Here is a 12,987-nt window from a genome sequence, read left to right on the forward strand (position 1 = left end):
AAGACTTCCTCAAAACATTTGGAATAAAAGTATTTCAAAAATATTATGACATAGTTTTTGGTGGAGTACTGTAATTTTCCTAGCTATACTCTGAGGTATTACTCATGTAATTCTGAAATTAACATAACTCTGAGATATTTATATATTTTTCTTGTTGTTTATATTTGGAATGTTGAAATAACATTCTTAGTTCTACAGTAAGGAGAAAAATAGTGCCTGTTCAGAGAACCGAAACCTAGGGTTCTCTTTTTAATGCTTTAACTAGTTAAAGGGTTTCTAAAGAAACCCCAGTGTTACAAATTAAAAACTATTAGAAATGAGTCTTCAGTCCATGACTGTGTTCTTTGTTTTATATAATTGGGTGGAGTGAATAAACAGAGTCCAGAAAACCTGATGGCCTCTAAATAATTTATTATTTTGTCATTTTAAATAATAAAAGGTGAGTATTGACTTTAGCTAGTTTTAGTGTCACCTCCACCCCCAAATCAATGTACTTATTTTAAATTATAGAAGCAATTTATACTAACTATAAAATATTGATATTTATATCCCATTCTCCTCCCCAAAGGAACCACAGTTTACTGTTTCTTGTGAAAATATTCAGAACATTTTCTGTGGGGATAGATATGTCATTTTATAGCGTACAAATTAATGTTTAAATTTTTATTAAAATGTTCTATTAATATTGTGCACATTTACCTCTTTTTCCAAATAGCATGCAAAGGATATAGCCTTTGCATGTTGCTATATCCTTCTGAATGCTACATTTTTATTCTATAATATATGTATATCACAATTTATTAAGCATTTCTTTTTTCTTTCGTCTTTTTGCCATTTCTTGGGCCGCTCCCGCGGCATATGGAGGTTCCCAGGCTAGGGGTCGAATCAGAGCTGTAGCTGCCAGCCTACGCCATGCAATGCGGGATCCGAGTCGCATCTGTGACCTACACCACAGCTCACAGCAACGCCGGATCGTTAACCCACTGAGCAAGGGCAGGGATCGAACCCGCAACCTCATGGTTCCTAGTCAGATTCGTTAACCACTGCGCCACGACGGGAACTCTTATTAAGCATTTCTTTATTGACAGACTTCTGCATTGTTTCTCAGCTGTGTGTGCATGCATAATTGTGTGTACACTTTTGTGTGTGTGTATGTCTGAATGCACAAACTTAAAATTACGTGTCGTACTTGAGTGTACATTTGTGTGTGTGTCTGAATGCACAAACTTATAATTAGGTGTCTGGGTTTTTTTTTTGGCGTGATATTTAGAGAGGATTATTTAAATTTTTGAGTTATACAGGATATATTTCTGGGATGAAGTATTTAAAAATTTTATAACTTGCTGAATATCTTTCCAAAAAAGTGTTTAATTGTATGCTTTTATCCAGTCTATAAGACTTAGAGCTAATCTCTTCTTTGGTGAGAAATTTAAAGACTAAATGTTGTAAGAATGAATTTAAGCAAAGCATTAAGGAAGGGGTAAACATTCTTTCAGCAAACATTTGGGTACCTAGCATATGCAGGCTCAGATAAAGATGAATGTGAACTTGGCTTTTATGAAACTTATATGCTAGAAAATATGTTTATCCAAAATTCTCTCTTGAACGTGAGTGTCAAAAGAGAGATGACACAAAGAGCTATATGTACATTCATTTATCAAATATTTACCGAAGTCTTACCGTGTGTCTAACACAGTGCTGGGTGATAAGACTAAAGTGCTGATTAGGAAATCAAATGAGGTTCTTTTAAAAAAAAAAAAAATTTATTATATTTGATTTATAATGTTCTGTCAGTTTCTCCTGTATAGCAGATCAAATGAGGTTCTCGTGCTCATGTATTGTTCATTTGGAAGGCAGCTATGATCACCACTCTACCACCAGTGTACGCATGTAGTGTATGTACCTTTGGAGTGAAAGCAATAAGGGGGTAATGCTGGAAGGTAGACAATATGCATATAAACAAAAGTTTTAAAAGTCACAATCAAGTATTTTGATCATAGAGAGATGGTCTTTAATATTGCTTTAGGACTGTTTTGTGAAACAATTTTATCAGTTGGCCTTTTCATTGTTGCAATATAGGATGAAAGAGAGGGACCTAAGAATACCGAATCATCAGGAAAAGTGGATTCAAACTTACCTATTCCTCCAGAAGAACACAAATTAAAAGACGACTACATTGTGACTCTACAGGTAAGAGTTGTCGCTTTGATTTTTAATGATATGCCTTTTCAAACCACTTCACAAAATAGAAAACCTCTGTTTGGTCACATTTTGTGTATTGCTCTTTTTTCTTTTTAAAGTACCATGCAACTGGCCTTAATACTAGTCACTTGCTAAGAGTACTGCTTTTGAGAAAATTCTGAATTACAGACTTAATAATAGATGTGACAGTTTTCCTTGTAGTATAAGTTTGGCTATAAATCCTTCTTTCTTCTTAGGTTCCATTTTGATTTATTACAATGTACCTTGTCTCTTCAGATTTTAAGGTGTCTGGAGAATTTTTTTCTGACTTAAAGTATCTGTATGTGGAGCACAGAGTATTTTGATACCAAAATTTTATCACTTAGTGTGGAATATGAATTAATAAATAATAGATTGAGCACGTTTTCCCCCTTTTGGCATATTACATTCTAAATATTATTTTCTACTTTGTACACTAGATTTTATGAAAAATATTAAAAAGCAGATTAGAATGTAAGATGATCAGAATGCTGAAGCATCTGGAAATCGTTTAATATTGGGATTGACTGAAGGAATTAGTGATAATTGATCTGGAGGGAAGAAGGACTAACAAAAAGCTAAATATCTCAAATATTAACAAAAACAAATTTCAGCTTAAAAGGAGGGAGAATTCTCTTTAAAAAAAATATAGCCAGGGTTATTTTATGACTCAATTGGGTTATCTAAGGAAATAGAGTAAGTTTCGTTTTATTGGATTCTGGAAGACTTTTTTTTTTTTGTCTTTTTTGCCATTTCTTGGGCCGCTCCCGCGGCATATGGAGGTTCCCAGGCTAGGGGTCGAATCGGAGCTGTAGCTGCTGGCCTATGCCAGAGCCACAGCAACGCAGGATCCGAGCCGTGTCTGCGACCTGCACCACAGCTCACGGCAACGCCAGATCATTAACCCGCTGAGCAAGGGCAGAGATCGAACCTGCAACCTCATGGTTCCTAGTCAGATTCGTTAACCACTGCACCACGACGGGAACTCCTGGAAGACTTTTGGAAAAGACTTGTACATAATAATAAAAATGATCTCTGTAGCCCTTCAATAATACATTTATCCTGAATAGTCCTGCCATTGTTTATTTTCCTGAATTTTTATCATGGTATTCCTTTGTTCAAATACTTCGAAGTACTTACTGAATCTTACAGATTTATGCTATTCAGTACAGTAGCCATGAGCTACTTGTATTGAGCACTGGAAATGTAGATGGTCCAAATTGAGATTTGCTGTAAATATAAGATACAGCTTGATTTTGGAGACTTAATTTAAAAAAAAGAGTATAAAACATCTTATTAATTTTTTTATATTGAATGCATGTTGAAGTGACAATGCAATATTTGATAGTAATGGTTCTTTTTTCAAAGGCTCCATCGTAAAATGCAAAGTATTTGTATTCCTTTGTGAATTTTTCATTCCAGTGTAAATAATTCTCTAGATCATCACATTTTGTATTTTCGGACTCTGCCTTGTGTTTTCTTTTTGCTCCTGTACTGATCCTCCTTTTCTTTAGTGTCCTAGTTGTTCTAGTCCATGGTAGTCCTTACAGTCTCTCTTTCCTTGAACTGAGCACGAGTACATCTCAGTTTATTCATTTGTCCTTAAATGTAAGCATTAAATGTCTGTGTGCTTGGTACTGTGCTAGGCACTGAGGAACATGAAGATCAAGAAAACATAGTCCTTACTCAAGACACTTAAGTATGGTTGAAGAAAAAGAAATAAGGACAATTAAAGTGTTATAGATGCTGTGATTAAAGTCTCTACAGAGAACAGTGGAGGCATAGAGGAAGAGGAATGACTATTTCTATTTAGGGCTGGTTGTGGGGGAGGAGGTACTGCTAGAATTTGTCAAACATGAGTAGGTACTAAGTACATTTCAGATTGTATTTTGGAGGAGTGAATGGCTCAGAGTATACAGTCCTGGAAGGAGCTTGCAAGAATCATGTATTGATTTGTAATGTTACTTATACATGCCTTTTGGTGGTGTTTGTTAATACACATGATCTTCTCAACTGTTCAGCGGCAAAAACTATGTGTTGTACTATTTTATATATTTACATAGGATTTCTGTATTGCTGCTAACATTAATTAATTACAGAAAGAGGGAAATTTTATGGGTCCTGATACAAAATAGAAAATAGTAAAGAAGAAAGATAAGCTACTTTATTCTAGTTTATGAAATGCCAAGAAAAATGTGTAGAGCCTGCATTTTAATATGAAATATATTCCTTAGAATGGTAATGTTGGAAGAAAGGATTTTTGTAAAAGTCCTTTTTTAGTGAGCATTATTTGTTTTGTTATTTTTGAGACATACTTTTTATAATATCCTGGTCAGATAAAGAAGTAATTTATTAATCTCAACATTTAATATAACTCTTTTTAAAAAACAGAACACAGAGTCAAAAAAGTTAAGTCCATCTGTGATTGAGACACTCCCTACAGTTGATCTACATGAAGATTCTTCCAGTGTCGTTGTGGGCAGTGAAAATACTGAAAATATTTCCAGCTCATCTACCTCAGAGATCACTCCAATCTCAAAGCTTGAGTAAGTCATTGCAAAGAAAAAAAGAATATTGTTAGATAATGACAGAAGAATCTCTTTGGCACTCAGATTTGTTTAGGCTTTGTAACAGATGTAAGTAATAATGCCTGCATTTTGTGTTTTTACTATATTTCTTAATGTCATGATCTTATGTGTATTTATTCTGCTGTGTAACTCAGTGAAGTTGATTGTATCCCAGCCAAGAAATATCTACGTTGTATAGATAAAGTGAGGTTCTTGTTTAAGAAGCAGTACTTATTTGAATAATCTTCCCTATAATTATTAAAGATTCAAATATTGGATTATTTGTTTCCATTAAGTATTGCTGTGGCATTCCATTCATAGTCATGTCTTTGATTCATACAGCTTTTTCAAACTTGGTAATATTCAGAATATTTAGGCTTAAGGTTTCCTTTTAAAAAAATTTATAATATGATTTTTAAAGGTTACTTTGCATTTAGTTATTACAAAATATTGGCTGTATTTCTGGTGTTGTACAATACATCTTTGAGCCTGTTTTATACTCAATACTTTGTATGTCCTACTCTACCCACTGATAACCACTAGTTTACTCTCTGTGTCTGTGAATCTACTTCTTTTGTTATATTCACTAGTTTGTTGTATTTTTTAGATTACGCATAAAAACTATATCATGCAGTATTTATCTTTCTCTATTTGACTGATTGCACCGTCCAAATGTATCCATGGCAAAATTTTGTTGTTTTTTATGGCTCAGTAGTATTTCATTGTATATGTCCTTAACTATCTCTTAGTGGACACTTAGGTCTTGGTTATTGTAAATAGTGCTTCTGTGAACATTGGGATGCATGTATCTTTTCAAATTAGTTTTTTTTTTTTTTTAATATATACCCAGCAGTGGAATTGCTGAATCATATTATAGTTATATTTTTAGTTTTTGAGAAACCTCCATACAGTTTTCCCCAGTGGCAACATCAGTTTACGTTCCCGCCAATAGTGTACAAGGGTTCCCTTTTCTCCATATCCTTGCCAACATTTGTTATATGTGTTCTTTTTGATGATGGCCATTTTGAGACGTATGAAGTGATATCTCATTGTGATTTTGATTTACATCTCCCTGATAATTAGTGATGTTGAAAGTTCCCTTAATTAGAAGATCTCTTACGTACTTCTAGTTGCAGCAACACTGCAAAGAACAAAACAGAATTCCCTTTTCAAATACTTCATTAAGCATTTCTTTTATCCAATGAGCTAATTTATGTAAAAGTTTTAGGACAATATCTGGCACATAGTAAGAATACATGTGTCAGTTGCTATCATTATTTCTGCCATCACTGCTATTTTTCTACCACAAGTACTTTTTTAGATAACTATTCTTTTCAAGAATGTAGAGGAGTGGTTTGAAGGAATTGTGCACAAAGATGTTACAGTTAGCATGTAGGAGTTTGCTCTGGTAAGGGACGAGGGACCAGGAAACATGCTTAGAAGTAATGATAGTATTTAAAAATTTTATGTATTAAATACTTTAGAAAGAATTTAAGACTAGATACTGTATATTCGAAAGTACATCTTATTTTCCCATTCTATTGAACATATGACTGTCTAGTGAAAAGGAGGTGAGATAGGGAAAAGCATTAAAGTTTTGTATTTTTTTAAAATAAAAATTCAAAAAGTTCTTTAAGAACTTTAGTGAAGTGTTTCGAGATAATGATTTCTTGATATTATAGGCAACAACCGTAATATTGGTAGAATGTACTATAAAACAAATGAAACATGAGAGAGTATGCATTTAGAATAAATAATTTAAAATCTTATTTTTGACAAGACCAAGTATTAACCTATAAGATTTTGTTTTACATTTTGGTAATTAGCTATTTAGAGGCCAAGCAAGGGCACTAACGGATCAAGAATCAATAATTTACACAATTTAAAATATGCTAATTCTTGAAAACTTTCTGCACAACTATAAAGAATTCTTCTATGGCTTAGATTTGTTTTGGAAATCACTAATTTCACTTTTAACTTATGCTATATTATGTCCATTAATTTATTGGGTTCTTTTTTGTTTCTATTTTAGTGAAATAGAAAAATCTGGTACTATTCCTATAGCTAAGCCAAGTGAAACTGAGCAATCTGAAACTGATTGTGATGTTGGTGAGGCCCTTGATACAAGTGCTCCAGTTGACCAGCCTTCCTTTGTCAGTCCACCTGAAAGGTGGGTATGCGTAGTTGTTTGCCCTTTTTATGATTCTATAAGAAATTGCAGTGTCATGTTTAAGTAGATTTTGGTGCACTTAGAATCTACTCAATTCCACTTAATGACTGAGAGAAAAGCGACCCCTTTCTTTGTTTACTTTGTACTCATATACACTTATAACAGTTTAGATTGCATACACTTGTTACTCAGCTAAAATTTTTTATTTAATATGTCTTTTGGTTTCAATAGCCTTGTTGGCCAGCATATAGAAAATGTGTCATCTTCACATGGCAAAGGAAAGATTACAAAATCGGAATTTGAATCAAAAGTTGCATCAAATGATGAAGGTGGTGGTGATCCAAAATCTGCATTGAATACTTCAGATAATGTAAAAAATGAGGTAGGTAAATAAACTTGCACTATCTCTTACTTTATTATACATTTTATTATTAGCTAATATTATGATTTGCTGACCTTATTTGTCACAAAGTCGGAATGAGGAGTTCCCGTCGTGGCGCAGCAGAAACTAATCCGACTAGGAACCATGAGGTTGCGGGTTTGATCCCTGGCTTCGCTCAGCGGGTTAAGGATCTGGTATTGCTGTGGCTGTGGCGTAGGCCGGCAGCTACAGCTCCGATTAGACCCCTAGCCTGGGAACCTCCATATGCCATGGGTGTGGCCCTCAAAGGACAAAGACAAAAACAAAAAGAATCTGGTGATGAACATGGAATTGAAGTGAGCTGTGCTCCCAGAGAGCAAATCGTTATGTCATGGTACTATTGCCAGTATTCTGTTTATATATAAAGTTATTTAGTTACATTTAATTATAAATGGTTTTCTGCCACTATCAACTGTTTGATACCAGATACATAAAGTCCTTATTTAAGCAATTTTTTAGAGAGCCATGTAGAAGAAGCTATGATTATTAAACTTATGTCTTCAGAATAGAAGTTTAACTCAATAATATAAGATTAAATTTAGACTCTTGAACAGAAGTATTTTAAAGGAACATTTTACCCTTCATTATTTGTGTGCAAAATACAACTTGACTAGCTTATATTAAAGAATGTAAGTTTTTTTTTGTAATGATTTTTATTTATTCCATTATAGCTGATTTGCAGTGTTCTGTCAATTTTCTGCTACACAGCAAGGTGACCCAGTCAAGAATGTGATTCTTAAAATAAAGATGAGTCTCATTCTCATGTAGCAGTTTTACTTTCTTTTCTCCTTTTGAGTTCTATTTCGGCTTCATTTGAGGCAGGTACAGAATTTCATGAAAAAATGTTGATAGGGAAGTCTGTTCCTTTTACCTAAGAAATAGCTAAATGAAAGAGATGAAGGCCACTCCATGAACTTAACAACAACAACAACAAAAAAACATGTGGAATCAAGAGTATTTCAGAGTGCTATGTACCTCATCTATATTTGTTTCTTTTAAATTTGGATCTCTGTTCCCAAATTTTTCTTTCACATATTTTCTGTCAGTCTTCACTGACAACTACTAAACTTCATTCTGGAGACTTTACATCTTTGGGCCAGCTGTCTGTGGTGCTTCTTATAAACATAAGAGGTCAGCATTTCAAGTACAACATCTTGAAGGAACTAATTTTCCCAGTGAAGCCAAATCAAGCGTATGTGAAAATTCAGGTGACAGGTACTACAGGTGTAAATAAACAAACATTACAAAAATGTCTTCTTTGTGCTATTTAAGCATCGAATGTAAAATTCAAGCATTGCAGCCTGTTTTGTCCAAGATTTGCTTGTTCTCCTTAACCATTTGTAGCAGTGTCTTGCAGATCCTTGAGATAACAAGGATAAACTCTCCCACTCACACAAACTATCTGGGCAAAATTATCCTGAGATGGATAGTATACAAAACTACTGGACACTTTATAATATGCTCATTATCTGACAATTTTTTTTGAATATTATTTAGGAAGTAATTAGTACAGTTAAAAATTCTACCTTTTTGGGAGTTCCTATTGCGGCTCAATGGGTTAAGAACCTGACTAGTATCCATGAGGATGTGGGTGCAGTCCCTGGCCTCCCTTACTGGATTAATGATCCTTTGTTGCCACAAGCTGTGATGTAGGTCACAGATGTGGCTTAGATCGGGTGGCTTGGATCTGGCATTGCTGTGGCTGGCAGCTGGCAGCTGCAGCTCCAATTTGACCCCTAGCACAGGAACTTGCATATGCCACATATGCTGCACCATATGCCACAGGTACAGCCCTAACAATAGAAAAGAAAAAAAAAAATTCTACCCTTTTGCCTGTTAGACTCTACAAAGAATTTTATTGTACTGTTTAGTTTTATTTGTTGCTGAAAGGTGAATAGTGATTGCTTTGCCTGGGCCTCAGAGAGTGTCTGTATATTTTTTTATTCAAATTAGATTTTTATTATTTTTTAAATTGAAATTAGTATAACACTAGTTCTTTAACGTGATTTTCTGCTATGTTTTTTTGCTTTTTAGGGCTGCACCCAAGGCATATGGAAGTTCCCAGGCTAGGGGTTGAATCAGACCTACAGCCGCAGCAATCCAGGTTCCGAGCCACGTCTGCGACCTACACCATAGCTCATCGCAATGCCAGATCCCTAACCCACTGTGCTAGGTCAGACATCGAACTGCATCCACATGGATACTAGTCAGATTTATTTCCACTGCACCACAACAGGAACTCCCTGCTATGTATTTTTTTTAATAAAGCTACGTAACGTTATTTGGTAAGTTAGTGTGTTCTGCAAAACACTCTAATATGGAAGTTGTACGGGAACTATTTTGCTAAGTCTTCCTAAGGGGAGATTATAGGTATCTATATTAGTATGTACACTAATATACTAATTAGTATTAGTAGTCAAAAGTATGCCCTAATATAGCATACATTAGTATTACTGCTCAAAAATGTGCTCTAATATAGCAAATATATAACGTATGAGACTTGTGCTGTTTACCATAGTAAGCTATCAAAATGGATTTTGTACCCTTTTCAAGGTACTGTTAAGAAATGCATTATGCATTGTTTTAGGAATACAGAAATAATTTAAAATGGAATGAACATCCTTGCATATATTATTCTAATTAAGAAAAATTATTGAATTGCATGCCCTTCCCGGTTATGTTTCCTCTCTCTGCTTAAGATGTAACGGCTGTCTTAAATTTGGTGGGTTTTTTTTTTTTTTACATTTTAGAGCATGTTTTTGTTTTTATTTACTTATTTTTTTGTTTTTTAGGGCCACACCCTCAGCATATGGAGGTTCCCAGGCTAGGGGTCGAATCAGAGCTGTAGCCGCCGACCTACCCCACAGCCACAGCAATGCGGGATCCAAGCTGCATCTGCGACCTATACCACACACAGCTCATGGCAACACCAGATCCTTAACTCACTGAGCCAGGCCAGGGATCAAACCCACAACCTTATGGTTCCTGGTTGGATTTGTTAACCCCTGAGCCACGACGGGAACTCCTAGAGCATGTTTTTAAAGTTTTTCCAAGTATGCATTCCAAAAAAATTATTTGGCACATTTTGAAACAATATAAAATGGCATCATTCTTAAGTGTCATTTTGCTCAACATTGTTTTTGAGTTTTGTCTATTCACTGTTTTAACTGTTGTTTTCGGTTCTACCACAATTTACCTATTCTTCAATTGATGGATATTTAGATTGTTTCTAATTTTTTGATATTATAAACTGTACTTCAATAAGTATTCTTAGGCATATTTTCTTAGGCATGTATGTATGTTTTCACTGATATTTATATATATAGGCGTGGAGTTATTGGGTCATAGGGTATGTGTATCTTTTAAAAAATTTAATGAAGTATAATTTATTTACAATGTTATGTTAATTTCTTCAATACATCACAGTGATTCAGTTATACATATATGTTATTTTTTATAATCTTTTCCATTGTGATTTGTTAGAGTTACCTTTGCTATACAGTACCACCTTCTTGTTTATCTATCCTGTATGTAATAGTTTGCCTCTGCTAATCCAAAACTCCCAGTCCTTCCTTCCCCAACACAATTCTGTTGGGGACCATGATTGGTAACCATAATTCTGTTCTTTATAGCTGTGAGTCTATTTTTGTTTCGTAGATATGTTGATTTGTGCTGTATTTTAGATTCCACGTATGAGTGATATCAAATGATACTTGTCCTTCCCTTTCTGATTTAATTCATTTAATATGGTAATCTCTGAGTACATCCGTGTTTCTGCAACTGGCATTATTTCATTCTTTTTTTTATGACTGAGTAATATTCCATTGTGTATATCTTCTTTATCCATTCCTCTGTTGATGGACAGAACTGGCACCTCAACAGAGACAAGTTGGATCATTAACACCCTGCGTTCCAGTGGGAATTCCTGTATCAGCCTTTTAAAAAATGATTTCTTCCTTTGGAGCATTGTTACTGCTGTGGCTCTGGTTACTGCTGTGGTGTGGGTTTGATCCGTGGCCTGGGGATTTCTGCATAATGAGTGTGGCCAAAAAATAAGTAAATAAAAAAATAAATAAAAATGATTTTGTTCTTCATCTTGTTTAATCATTTTATATCCTGAATCCTGAAGATGTTTTCCTTTATTTTCTTTAAAATTTGCTTTTCACATTTAGGTATTTAAATCCACCATAAAATTTTTATGTAAATTGTACCTATTGTTAAGGATTTTGTAGGAATAGTATATTCTAATCTAAAATTAATTAGCTTCCTTTAATGTATTTATCATTTTAATGTAGATTTTTAAGATAGATGCACTACAACTAACTATAGTATTTATTAATTTCTACAGTTTTTTTTGTGGGGAATTACATAATACAGGTTTTTTTTTTTTTTTTTTTAAATAATATCACTAACATGTGAAGGGAGTCATCCTGTGATGCTTAGATAGAAGATTCTAATTCCTTCAAGAGAAACTTTTAAGTAAACTAAAACTTTTTACATTTTTTTCAAAATACTATCATTTGTTATAAAATTGGCCTTTAATTTGACAGAAACATTTGTATTTACTGTTATTAATCAGTTTTCTCTGTATTTTTTGAAATCTGAAATTTGTTTATTTTTGGTATTTCTTTCAGAGTTCTGATTATACAAAACCAGGAGAAATTGACCCTACATCTGTAACAAGTCCCAAAGACCCAGAAGATATACCAACATTTGATGAATGGAAGAAGAAAGTTATGGAAGTAGAAAAAGAAAAAAGTAAGGAGGCACTGTGATTCCTTTCTTTTTTCTTTCAAAGGAGCTAGTTTAAATATGCCATTCTCTTTTTAATTGTTAAAATAAAACTTGAAAAATTTTTAAAGGTAAAACCTAGGAAGATGCTTTGATTACACAGATGGAGTTTATCTTTGTCTTAAACCATTATTTAAATTATTAAATGAGACTAAAATAAAGATGAAATAGGCAGACCAGTGACTTTTTATCTCAGTTTATAAGAGGAAAGTTGAGGCATGGAAAATTCTTTGTCATAAAGCTTTCAACTATAAATAGAATTGAACTAAAGTATTTTATTTTTGTTGTAAAATAAGTCCCAGAGTTACAAATTATTATTGTTGGTATTAGAGGTAGAAGGATAGCTAGCATTCATCCTTAATAGAATAAAATGTATATGAAAAAAGTTTTGATTCTCGTGGATAAGCTTCATTTTGTGGATTATATTACTTAGGCGAAGATCAAGTATTGTGGATTTCTGTAGTTAATTAGTTTATTAGGGATATTTTAAAGCTGTTAAGGCAAAGCATTTTGAATTTCATTTGAGTTTTTAAAATATTCTCTCAAGCATTGAAACCTATTCTCTAGATTGCAGCCTATTGCTCTTGAGATTATTTGCTGTGGGTATTTTCAGTCATAATCAACATGTATATATATATATGTTCACAATAAAGTTTGTTTGCAGGTCAATCAATGCATCCATCTTCTAATGGAGGTCTACATGCCACAAAAAAAGTCCAGAAAAATCGAAATAATTACGCTTCAGTAGAATGTGGTGCCAAAATTTTGGCAGCTAACCCAGAAGCCAAGGTAATTAAGTATAAAATTCTTCTGCACAT

At 33.7% G+C, this 12,987-nt stretch overlaps 1 protein-coding gene across 3 annotated transcripts in view; it reads left to right on the forward strand.

Moving 5' to 3' along the window:
• SUCO (SUN domain containing ossification factor) overlaps window positions 1-12,987 on the forward strand; it is a 92,241-nt gene that overhangs the window by 21,083 nt on the left and 58,171 nt on the right. For all 3 annotated transcript variants that reach the window (XM_047751863.1, XM_047751865.1, XM_047751864.1), the window contains exons 3-8: window positions 2,080-2,190; window positions 4,612-4,766; window positions 6,820-6,957; window positions 7,189-7,339; window positions 12,013-12,136; window positions 12,834-12,958. In XM_047751863.1, coding sequence (XP_047607819.1) covers window positions 2,080-2,190; window positions 4,612-4,766; window positions 6,820-6,957; window positions 7,189-7,339; window positions 12,013-12,136; window positions 12,834-12,958 — 804 coding nt within the window. The remainder of the gene's footprint in view (window positions 1-2,079; window positions 2,191-4,611; window positions 4,767-6,819; window positions 6,958-7,188; window positions 7,340-12,012; window positions 12,137-12,833; window positions 12,959-12,987) is intronic.

Source organism: Phacochoerus africanus, chromosome 11 (genome assembly GCF_016906955.1).
Source record: "Phacochoerus africanus isolate WHEZ1 chromosome 11, ROS_Pafr_v1, whole genome shotgun sequence".
NCBI classification, from domain to species: Eukaryota; Metazoa; Chordata; class Mammalia; order Artiodactyla; family Suidae; genus Phacochoerus; species Phacochoerus africanus.